At 51.6% G+C, this 12,393-nt stretch overlaps 1 protein-coding gene across 1 annotated transcript in view; it reads right to left on the bottom strand.

Moving 5' to 3' along the window:
* The window catches only part of LOC142251856 (uncharacterized), an 82,429-nt gene that overhangs the window by 39,765 nt on the left and 30,271 nt on the right, over positions 1-12,393 (bottom strand). Inside the window, exon 4 of the mRNA XM_075324904.1 lies at positions 2,792-2,950. Within this exon, the coding sequence (XP_075181019.1) occupies positions 2,792-2,950 (159 nt within the window). The remainder of the gene's footprint in view (positions 1-2,791; positions 2,951-12,393) is intronic.

Below are 12,393 nucleotides of genomic sequence, written 5' to 3'. Positions count from 1 at the left end.
GAGGAATGGGACCTGGCTGAGGGCCGAAAGGACCGAAACCTCGGTTGAATCTTTCGCTGCTGAGGTCTGTTTGGTTTGGACTGGGGTAAGGACGAGTCCTTTCCCTTGGATTGTTTAATAATTTCGTCCAATTGCTCGCCAAACAAACGGTCTCCAGAAAATGGCAAACCGGTTAAGAACTTCTTGGAAGCAGAGTCTGCCTTCCATTCGCGTAGCCACATGGCCCTGCGGACTGCCACCGAATTGGCGGATGCTACCGCTGTACGGCTCGCAGAGTCTAGGACGGCGTTCATGGCGTAGGACGAAAAAGCCGACGCCTGAGAAGTCAAAGACACAACCTGCGGAGTAGAGGTACGTGTGACCGCATTAATCTCAGACAGACAAGCTGAGATAGCTTGGAGTGCCCACACAGCTGCGAATGCCGGAGCAAAAGACGCACCTATGGCTTCATAGATGGATTTCATCAGGAGCTCTATTTGCCTGTCAGTGGCATCCTTGAGCGATGAGCCATCTGCCACTGATACTACAGATCTAGCCGCCAGTCTAGAGACTGGAGGATCCACTTTGGGACACTGAGCCCAACCCTTAACTACGTCAGGGGGGAAGGGGTAACGTGTGTCATTAAGGCGCTTAGTAAAGCGCTTGTCCGGAAATGCTCGGTGCTTCTGGACAGCATCTCTGAAGTTAGAGTGATCGAAAAACGCACTCCGTGTACGTTTGGGAAACCTAAACTGGTGTTTCTCCTGCTGTGACGCCGACTCCTCTATAGGTGGAGTTGGAGGAGAAAGTTCTAGCACCTGGTTGATGGACGCTATAAGGTCATTTACTATGGCGTCCCCTTCAGGTGTATCAAGATTGAGAGCAACGTCAGGGTCAGAGCCCTGAGCTGCGACCTCCGCTTCATCCTCCAGAGAGTCCTCATGCTGAGACCCTGAGCAGCGTGATGAAGTCGAGGAAGGTCCCCAGCGAGCCCGCTTAGCCGGTCTGGGACTGCGGTCCGTGTCGGAGTCCTCACCGTGGGACCTAGGTGTCACCTCAGGAGCACTTTGCTGCGCCGACCGAGGGGGGCCTGGGGGCGATGAACGCCCAGTGCCCTGGGCCTGTGTTACCGGTCTGGACTGCAAGGCTTCTAGTATCTTAGCAGACCATTTGTCCATAGACTGAGCCATGGATTGTGAAAGCGACTCAGAGAGTTTCTCAGCCAAAACTGCAAACTCTGTCCCTGCCACCTGGACAGTGGAAGCCGGTGGTTCTACCTGAGCCGAGGTTCCCACCAGTGCATGAGGCTCCGGCTGAGTGAGTGCCACAGGGGCCGAGCATTACACACAATGAGGGTAGGTGGAACCTGCAGGTAACATAGCCGCACAAGAGGTACAGGTTGCAAAATAAGCCTGTGCCTTGGCACCCTTGCTCTTTGCGGACGACATGCTGTTGTCTCCTCTTAGAGTAATCAGTGAGGGTATATAGCCAAGGGCAAATAATGCGGCCGAACAGAGAAAATGTATACAATATATATATATATATATATACACTTCGGCACCCAAGGGGGCCAGCACCTGGTAACCGGTGCGGCTTACCGACCGCCCAAAGCGGTTGTGTGTCCACCAGATTCCCTGCCTGGGCCTCCCAGCGTTACAGAGCTCGTTCTGTATTCCTCCACCGGCAGAAGTGATTATAACAATGGCTGCCGGCGTTCTCAGAGGAGGAGGGAGCCGTGGGCGTGACTGATAAAGTGCGGGAATCTGGTGCCCCGCAGTGCTCAGTGAGGGGGGAGGAGGATACCTAAGTATGCTCCAGCCCTCACTGCCGACGTCCAGTCGAGCGTCCCGCCCTTACCCCTGACTGGCAGGCCCGGGGGCGGGAGTTATTGTACTAGGCCGCAGAAGCCGGGGACTAAATTTAATAACGGTCGGCGCGGTAGTCCCGGCGTCACAAAAAACACAGCAGCCGCTGCAGTGTCTGTTACACAGGCGCTCCATGCGCCGTCCCCAAGGGGACACAGAGTACCTCTTAGAAGCAGGGCCTGTCCCTGACGATACCCAGTCTCCTGTCCGTCAGATTCCCCCAGGGGCTGCGGAGGGAGCCCGGTCCCATGCATAGTGACCGGTTAGGATCCCACTTCTCCCAGAGCCTCTAAGGGATGGGGAAGGAAAACGGCATGTGGCTCCAGCCTTTGTACCCGCAATGGGTACCTCAACCTTAACAGCACCGCCGACATTAGTGGGGTGAGAAGGAAGCATGCCGGGGGCCCTGTGGGGGGCCCTCTTTTCTTCCATCCGATAAAATCATCAGCTGCTGCTGCTGACTAAAATGTGGAGCTTGCGTGCATGTGTGCCTCCTTCAACACAAAGCATAAAACTGATGGGCCCGTGATGCACGGGAGGGTGTATAGGCAGAGGGGAGGGGTTACACTTTTTAAAGTGTAATACTTTGTGTGGCCTCCGGAGGCAGAAGCTATACACCCAATTGTCTGGGTCTCCCAATGGAGCGACAAAGAAAAGTAATAAATAATACATCACAGCTTAAATGAACCTACCTGCCATGACCACTAGGTACAAAAAAAATAAAATAAAAATGTATAAAAAGTCATGCAGGAGCGCAGTCATCCTGTATACATCAGCATACAGTGTGCTCCCCCTAGTGGCTGGACAGGGCTGCAGAAATGGGTCTATTTGCCTGCATACACATGAGGATTTAATACAAATGTGCACATTTTTCAATCCTCGCCAGGTAAAATAAGTTGATGGCTCTTCAAATTTACCTGATGTATGGAATGACGTACGCATCTTACCCTGCGGAGACCGAGAAGGACCTGCTCCTTTGCTTCCAGGAGATTTTGAAGTTGAAGGCTGTGGGTTTTGCAATGGTTGAGAAGATGAAGCCTTCTTTTGTGGCTGCTTAGTCTTTCTGCGATGTTGAGAGGTCTGTGGCTTCCCCATGATGATAAAGGCTGAGTGACAAAATCAGAGCTTCAAACAAGAGACAACTCAGCAGGATCATGAATGACGTATATTACTATGTCTACTGGAGCTCAGCAAAAAGATTTGCAGGGCCCTGTCCAGTGGCTTTATCCATAGCGGCCTCTGGACCATAGCCCTGCGAATTCTCTCCTACATATGACACTCTCTCCTGATTACTCTGCCCTGTGATATCATTACATTATGGTGTAACGTACATGTGACAATGAGGGGTTGTCAGGAATGTCATGAGTAATAGAAGGTTTGCTGCGCCCTGGTGCTCACTATTGTGGCCTCTGGACCAGGGTACCGTGAATCTCTCCAGAACGTCTGGCTCACGTACCTTTGCACAAGTTTTCCGTTCTCCTGTCTGGAGAAGTTGTCGAAAATCTTTGGATTTCCAGTTGGTCCTCTAATGGCAAGCACAGAAGAGGAGAGAGGAACTCAGGGCAATGTCACATGGGATTCCCTCACTGTAAGGCTGGGGCCACACGGGGATTACTGCGATCCCCTCGCATGACACTCTGCTCACGCTGGCAGTACAGCAGAGCCGAGTGTCATTGCGACTGAGGTCCGATCGTGCGAGCAGACCTCAGCTGCGGGGGCGGGCCGGCTCTGTGGAGGGGCGGGCCAGCGCTGAGGAGAGGAGGGATTTATCTCCCTTTCTCCTCCGTAGCCGGCTATTGCCATTCTCGCCCTGCACTTGTGGTACACCGGTGTACTGCGAGTGCAGTGCGATTTTTCTCTTGCCCCATACACTTGAATGGGTGCGAGTGAAACAATGATCACATTGCACCGCTGCATGCTGCGATTGTTTTCTCGGTCCGATTAGGGCTCAGAAAATAATCACACATGTGTGCTGACACATAGGGTAATATTGGTCCGAGTGGAATGCGATTTTTTTATCGCAATCCACTCGCACCGATTTTCATGCCGTGTGGCTTAGGCCTAATAGAGAACATGAAGTGAATGTGCGATTCTAATACCTGGGAGCCTAGGAGGCTAAATGGAGCACTCTAAAGTAGCCCATGTAAAGTATGGTTCCAGTCCATCTACAGAAATATAGTAAGCTATGTGCACACACTGCGTTTTTTTGACGCTGTGTTTTTGGCCGCTAAAAATGCACAAAAACGCACCCGCGGCAAAAAAACGCAGCAAAACACGCATGCGTTTTTACCGCGATTTGGTGCGTTTTTGGCTACGTTTTGCTGCGTTTTTGATCTCTGCGGTTTTCTGCGTTTTTCCAATGCATTCAATGGGGGGAAAATGCAGAAAAACGCAGGAAAGAATTGACATGTCCATATTTTTATTTTTTAGCTCAAAAACGCAGCTTAAAAAAAAAGTTGTGTGCAGACAGCAAAAATGAAAACTCATAGACTGTGCTGGGGAAGCAAAGTCCTGCAGTTTTGAAGCCAAAAACGCACCCGAAAAACGCGCAAAAACGCCGCGGAAAACGCACTGTGTGAACTTACCCTAAATATCACAAGGAGGAGGGGGATGCAGCTGCAGTTCTGGTTACCCTTGAGGCTACAGAAGCGGTGAGGTATCAGACCAGGTCAGGAGACCATGCGAATATGCAGGAAACTACAGTAATGTCAGAGCAAACTTATTTGAAGATCACCACAGAAATCTGAAGCCGCCACATCCAAGAAATACAGTAGTTCAAGCACTACACATGTCTGACTGTGATGAAGACATTAAAGGGAACCTGTCAGCAGAAATTTTGCTTTAAACCTAAAAGTTTCCCCTTCTGCAGCTCCTGGGCTGCATTCTAGCAAGGTTCCTATAGTTTTTGTGCCCCCTTTTAGACCAAATTAAATACTTTATAAAGTTGTACCTTTTGGTATGCAAATCTTCTAAATTATCCATGGGGGCGGGATGTCTGGTGTCCGTTACTGTCCCTCCTGCCGATTTACGCCGTCCCCCAATGCTCCATTTCGAACTTCAGGACGCCGCCTAGTGCGCCCGTGATCCCGCGCATGCGCTGTGCGACTGTACCAGGACTGTGCACTGTGTGACCGCTGGTGACGTGTTGTGCAGGCACGAGATTATGGGCGATGCCCGCCCATAATCTCGTGCCCGCCCTTTCCCCTCTGCCTCCAGTGTTCTGCGCAAGCGCTGGCCAGATGACCCGACGTCACCTCTTTCCCATCTTGCCCTGGAGCAGGAAATAGATGGGAGGAGCGGAGCAGGACACCACCGGTTACGAGAGGTGACGTCGGGTCATCTGGCTAGCGCTTGCGCAGAATGTTGGAGGCAGAGGGGAAAGGGCGGGCATGAGATTATGGGCGGGCACTTGCTGATGACAATCACAGCACCGCCCATAATCTCGTGCTTGCGCAACACGTCACCAGCGGGCACACTGCACACATTGCACAGTCCCGGTACAGTCGCACGGCGCATGCGCGGGACCACGGAAGCACTCGGCGGCGTAAATCGGCAGTAGGGACAGTAACGGACACCAGACAGCCCGCCCCCATCCGTGCCTCCGGTACGCGTTTGGCAGTTTTTTCACGTACCGGCGTCACGGAGACATGTGGACCTGTTTTCATTATTGTTTGGACACATGTAAGTATTTTGGAACGGAACATGTGTCCGTTCCGTACTTACGTGCGTCCGTGATTTTCTCACGCTGACATGTCCACGTATTCTCCGGCAGCGCGGGTGTCACACGGCCCGCACCCGTACCACACGGATGTAGTGTGGATGCGGTTCCGTGTGAAACGCGCCGGAAAACACATGTCATTAATTTTAAAATAAAAAAACCCATACTCACCTCCACCAGCCCCGCAGATTCTTCCGCTGCATAATGTTCCTGCCGGCCGACGCTCGTTATGAGCGTGTAAAGGAGGGCGTGCTGTCACGGGCGCTAATCTCCGCCCCTCCGCTCGGCCGGAAGCAGCGTCAGCGGGGAGTGGGCGGCGCTGGAGCCGAAGATCAGAACCCTGGACAGCAGCGCGGACTTCGTGAGTATGCAAATTACCGGTTCTCCGTTTGTTATCGCGGATAGCACACGGAGAACACACCAGGGCTGTGGAGTCGGTAAGCCAAACCTTCGACTCCGACTCCTCAATTTCTCTTGCACCGACTCCGACTCCTACATATATTGCTTATAGTTAGGTGAAAAATGTATTGTAGTACATGAACATGTGTATGTGAACATCAGACATTTAATAATTTTTATGATACAATAATCAAGATATTTGGATAGAACATAAAATATATTTATTGGATACAACTTTAGAACACAAAAAACTGTAATAAATTGTAAATATGTAATACACTATGTAATATACAGTAGATTACATATATATCTTGTGTGTGTATTTATCTTGTGTGTATACAGTGCCTACAAGTAGTATTCAACCCCCTGCAGATTTAGCAGGTTTGATAAGATGCAAATAAGTTAGAGCCTGCAAACTTCAAACAAGAGCAGGATTAACAGATGCATAAATCTTACAAACCAACAAGTTATGTTGCTCAGTTAAATTTTCATAAATTTTCAACATAAAAGTGTGGGTCAATTATTATTCAACCCCTAGGTTTAATATTTTGTAGAATAACCCTTGTTTGCAATTACAGCTAATAATCGTCTTTTATAAGACCTGATCAGGCCGGCACAGGTCTCTGGAGTTATCTTGGCCCACTCCTCCATGCAGATCTTCTCCAAGTTATCTAGGTTCTTTGGGTGTCTCATGTGGACTTTAATCTTGAGCTCCTTCCACAAGTTTTCAATTGGATTAAGGTCAGGAGACTGACTAGGCCACTGCAACACCTTGATTTTTTCCCTCTTGAACCAGGCCTTGGTTTTCTTGGCTGTGTGCTTTGGGTCGTTGTCTTGTTGGAAGATGAAATGACGACCCATCTTAAGATCCTTGATGGAGGAGCGGAGGTTCTTGGCCAAAATCTCCAGGTAGGCCGTGCTATCCATCTTCCCATGGATGCGGACCAGATGGCCAAGCCCCTTGGCTGAGAAACAGCCCCACAGCATGATGCTGCCACCACCATGCTTGACTGTAGGGATGGTATTCTTGGGGTCGTATGCAGTGCCATCCAGTCTCCAAACGCCACGTGTGTGGTTGGAACCAAAGATCTCGATCTTGGTCTCATCAGACCAGAGAACCTTGAACCAGTCTGTCTCACAGTCCTCCAAGTGATCATGAGCAAACTGTAGACGAGCCTTGACATGACGCTTTGAAAGTAAAGGTACCTTACGGGCTCGTCTGGAACGGAGACCATTGCGGTGGAGTACGTTACTTATGGTATTGACTGAAACCAATGTCCCCACTGCCATGAGATCTTCCCGGAGCTCCTTCCTTGTTGTCCTTGGGTTAGCCTTGACTCTTCGGACAAGCCTGGCCTCGGCACGGGTGGAATCTTTCAAAGGCTGTCCAGGCCGTGGAAGGCTAACAGTAGTTCCATAAGCCTTCCACTTCCGGATGATGCTCCCAACAGTGGAGACAGGTAGGCCCAACTCCTTGGAAAGGGTTTTGTACCCCATGCCAGCCTTGTGACCCTCCACGATCTTGTCTCTGATGGCCTTGGAATGCTCCTTTGTCTTTCCCATGTTGACCAAGTATGAGTGCTGTTCACAAGTTTGGAGAGGGTCTTAATTAGTCAGAAAAGGCTGGAAAAAGAGATAATTAATCCAAACATGTGAAGCTCATTGTTCTTTGTGCCTGAAATACTTCTTAATACTTTAGGGGAACCAAACAGAATTCTGGTGGTTTGAGGGGTTGAATAATAAAAGACCCTCTGAATAAACTTTTCACAATTTAAAAAGAAGGGAATTTTGTTTACTTACCGTAAATTCCTTTTCTTCTAGCTCCAATTGGGAGACCCAGACAATTGGGTGTATAGCTTCTGCCTCCGGAGGCCACACAAAGTATTACACTCAAAAGTGTAACCCCTCCCCTCTGCCTATACACCCTCCCGTGCCTCACGGGCTCCTCAGTTTTGGTGCAAGAGCAGGAAGGAGGAAACTTATAAATTGGTCTAAGGTAAATTCAATCCGAAGGATGTTCGGAGAACTGAAACCATGAACCAAGAAACAATTGACAGGGGCGGGTGCTGGGTCTCCCAATTGGAGCTAGAAGAAAAGGAATTTACGGTAAGTAAACAAAATTCCCTTCTTCTTTGTCGCTCCATTGGGAGACCCAGACAATTGGGACGTCCAAAAGCAGTCCCTGGGTGGGCATTTCCAAAATGCCATTGAAATGGCTTGGAAGTGCTGCTGCTGCAGATTTTCGGGAAATCCGCGGGAAATCCGCGGCAAAATCCGCGCAAAATCCGCGCGAAATCCGCAGCGTGGGCACATAGCCTTACAGGTGGGCAACCGCCGCCTGAAGGACTCGCCTACCTAGACTGGCATCTGCCGAAGCATAGGTATGCACCTGATAGTGTTTCGTGAAAGTGTGCAGGCTAGACCAGGTAGCTGCCTGACACACCTGCTGAGCCGTCGCCCGGTGCCGCAATGCCCAGGACGCACCCACGGCTCTGGTAGAATGGGCTTTCAGCCCCGAAGGAAGCGGAAGCCCCGAAGAACGGTAAGCTTCAAGAATCGGTTCCTTGATCCACCGAGCCAAGGTTGACTTGGAAGCCTGCGAACCCTTACGCTGACCGGCGACAAGTACAAAGAGTGCATCTGAACGGCGCAGGGGCGCTGTGCGAGACACGTAGTACCGGAGTGCTCTCACTAGATCTAATGAGTGCAAATCCTTTTCACATCGGTGAATTGGATTAGGGCAAAAAGAAGGTAAGGTGATATCCTGATTGAGATGAAAAGGAGATACCACCTTAGGGAGAAATTCCGGAACAGGACGCAGAACCACCTTATCCTGGTGAAAAACCAGGAAGGGGGCTTTGCATGACAGCGCTGCAAGATCCGACACTCTTCGGAGTGATGTGACTGCCACTAGAAATGCCACCTTCTGCGAAAGACGTGATAAGGAGACATCTCGCAGCGGCTCGAAAGGTGGTTTCTGAAGAGCCGTTAGCACCCTGTTAAGGTCCCAGGGCTCTAGTGGGCGCTTGTAAGGTGGGACTATGTGGCATACTCCTTGCAGGAACGTGCGGACCTGCGGGAGCCTGGCCAGGCGCCTTTGAAAAAATACTGAGAGCGCCGATACTTGTCCCTTGAGAGAGCTTACTGTGCTTTAGTGCCCTTGCTCCTTGTGGACGACATGCTGTAGTGTCCTAGGAGCGTGATCACTGAGGGTATATAGAAAAAAGGGTATACAGCCCGGCCGAACAGAAATAAGTATATATATACGTATCTATACCGGCACCCAGGGGGACCAACACCGAGTGACCGGTGCGGCTTACCGACCGCTAAAAAGCGGGGTGTGTGTGCTCCAGATTCCCTGCCTTGGTCTCCCAGAGCTGCAGAGCTGTTCTCTGTGATTCTCCACCGGCAGAATGTTCGCAAAATGGCTGCCGGAGCTCTCAGGGGAGGAGTGAAGCCGTGGGCGGCGTTAGGAAAAGTGCGGGAATCTGGGGTCCCCACAGTGATCAGTGAGGGGGGAGGGAGCATACAGGATGCCCCGGCCCTCACATCCGACGTCAGGTCGGCTGTCCCGCCCCTATCTCTGATAGACAGGCCCGGGGGCGGGAGTTTTGCCACTAGGCCGCGATGAAGCCGGGGACTAAATTTAATACCGCGGCCGACAAGCAGGCGCGGTCGGCGCGGTAGTCCCCGGTCTTCACAATTCAGCAGCCAGTTGCGGCGTCCGGGAACCAGGCGCTCCATACACATTCCCCATGGGGACACAGAGTACCTCGTGGATGCAGGGCCCTGTCCCTGAGGATAGATAAGCTCCTGTCCAGCAGATTCCCTCAGGGGCTGCGGAGGGAGCACGGTCCCAGAACCTGGATGACCGCTTTGGATCCCACTTCTACCAGAGCCCTAAGGGATGGAGAAGGAAACACGGCATGAGGCTCCGGCCGTCGTACCCGCAATGGGTACCTCAACCTTAACAGCACCGCCGACTTAGTGGGGTGAGAAGGGAGCATGCCGGGGGCCCCGTGGGGGCCCTCTTTTCTTCCAACCGATACAATCAGCAGCTGCTGCTGACTAAAATGGAGATGTGTGAGTGGATGTGTGCCTCCTTCCACACAAAGCATAAAAATGAGGAGCCCGTGAGGCACGGGAGGGTGTATAGGCAGAGGGGAGGGGTTACACTTTTGAGTGTAATACTTTGTGTGGCCTCCGGAGGCAGAAGCTATACACCCAATTGTCTGGGTCTCCCAATGGAGCGACAAAGAAAAGTAATAAATAATACATCACAGCTTAAATGAACCTACCTGCCATGACCACTAGGTACAAAAAGAAGGGAATTTTGTTACTTACCGTAAATTCCTTTTCTTCTAGCTCTTATTGGGAGACCCAGACGATTGGGGTATAGCTACTGCCCTCCGGAGGCCACACAAAGCACTACACTAAAAAGTGCAAGGCCCCTCCCCTTCTGGCTATACCCCCCCGTGGTATCACGGGTACTCCAGTTTTAGTGCCAAAGCAAGAAGGAGGAAGCCAATAACTGGTTTAAACAAATTAACTCCGAGAAACATCGGAGAACCGAAAAAACCGTTCAACATGAACAACATGTGTACCCGCAAACAACAAAAAAATCCCGAAGGACAACAGGGCGGGTGCTGGGTCTCCCAAAAGAGCTAGAAGAAAAGGAATTTACGGTAAGTAACAAAATTCCCTTCTTCTTCAGCGCTCTATTGGGAGACCCAGACGATTGGGACGTCCAAAAGCTGTCCCTGGGTGGGTAAAGAAATACCTCATGTTAGAGCTGCAAAAAAACAGCCCTCCCCTACGGGGATGTCACTGCCGCCTGCAGGACTCTTCTACCTAAGCTGGCATCCGCCGAAGCATAGGTATGCACCTGATAATGCTTGGTGAAAGTGTGCAGACTTGACCAGGTTGCTGCCTGGCACACCTGTTGAGCCGAAGCCTGGTGTCGTAATGCCCAGGACGCACCCACGGCTCTGGTTGAGTGGGCTTTTAGCCCTGAAGGAACCGGAAGCCCCGCAGAGCGGTAGGCCTCTAGAATTGGTTCTTTGATCCATCGAGCCAGGGTGGCTTTAGAAGCCTGCAATCCCTTGCGCGGACCAGCGACAAGGACAAAAAGAGCATCGGAACGGCGCATGGGCGCCGTTCGGGAAATGTAGATTCTGAGTGCTCTCACCAGATCTAGCAAACGTAAGTCCTTTTCATACCGGTGAACCGGATGAGGGTAAAAGGAAGGCAAGGATATATCCTGATTAAGATGAAACGAGGATACGACCTTAGGGAGAAACTCCGGAATGGGGCGCAGCACTACCTTGTCTTGGTGGAACACCAGGAAAGGAGCCTTGGATGACAAAGCTGCCAGCTCAGACACTCGCCGAAGCGATGTGATCGCGACAAGAAACGCCACTTTCTGTGACAGGCGAGAAAAGGAAACGTCCTTTAGAGGCTCGAAGGGCGGCTTTTGCAGAGCAACAAGTACTCTGTTCAGATCCCATGGATCTAACGGCCGCTTGTACGGGGGCACAATATGACAGACCCCCTGTAGGAACGTGCGCACCTTAGGAAGACGTGCTAGACGCTTCTGAAAAAACACCGACAGTGCCGAGACTTGCCCTTTAAGGGAGCTGAGCGACAAGCCCTTTTCCAACCCCGATTGCAGGAAGGAAAGAAAGGTGGGCAATGCAAATGGCCAAGGGGATACTCTCTGTGCAGAGCACCAAGATAAGAAAATCTTCCACGTTCTGTGGTAGATCTTAGCAGACGTTGACTTCCTAGCTTGTCTCATTGTGGCTACGACTCCTTGAGATAATCCTGCAGACGCTAGGATCCAGGACTCAATGGCCACACAGTCAGGTTCAGGGCCGCAGAATTCTGATGGAAAAACGGCCCTTGGGACAGTAAGTCTGGTCGGTCTGGCAGTGACCACGGTCGACCGACCGTGAGATGCCACAGATCCGGATACCACGATCTCCTCGGCCAGTCTGGGGCGACGAGTATGACGCGGCTGCAATCGGATCTGATCTTGCGTAACACTCTGGGCAAGAGTGCCAGAGGTGGAAAGACGTATGGGAGCCGGAACTGCGACCAATCTTGAACCAATGCGTCTGCCGCCAGAGCTCTTTGATCGCGCGACCTCGCCATGAATGCCGGGACCTTGTTGTTGTGCCGGGACGCCATTAGGTCGACGTCCGGCACTCCCCATCGGCGACAGATTTCCTGAAACACGTCCGGGTGAAGGGACCATTCCCCTGCGTCCATGCCCTGGCGACTGAGGAAGTCTGCTTCCCAGTTTTCTACGCCGGGGATGTGAACTGCGGATATGGTGGAGGCCGTGGCTTCCACCCACATCAGAATCCGCCGGACTTCCTGGAAGGCTTGCCGACTGCGTGTCCCCCCTTGGTGGTTGATGTATGCCACCGC

This window comes from Anomaloglossus baeobatrachus, chromosome 9 (genome assembly GCF_048569485.1).
Source record: "Anomaloglossus baeobatrachus isolate aAnoBae1 chromosome 9, aAnoBae1.hap1, whole genome shotgun sequence".
NCBI lineage: Eukaryota > Metazoa > Chordata > Amphibia > Anura > Aromobatidae > Anomaloglossus > Anomaloglossus baeobatrachus.
Note: the sequence above shows the minus strand (reverse complement) of the source record. Positions and strands in the feature narration are given on the sequence as shown.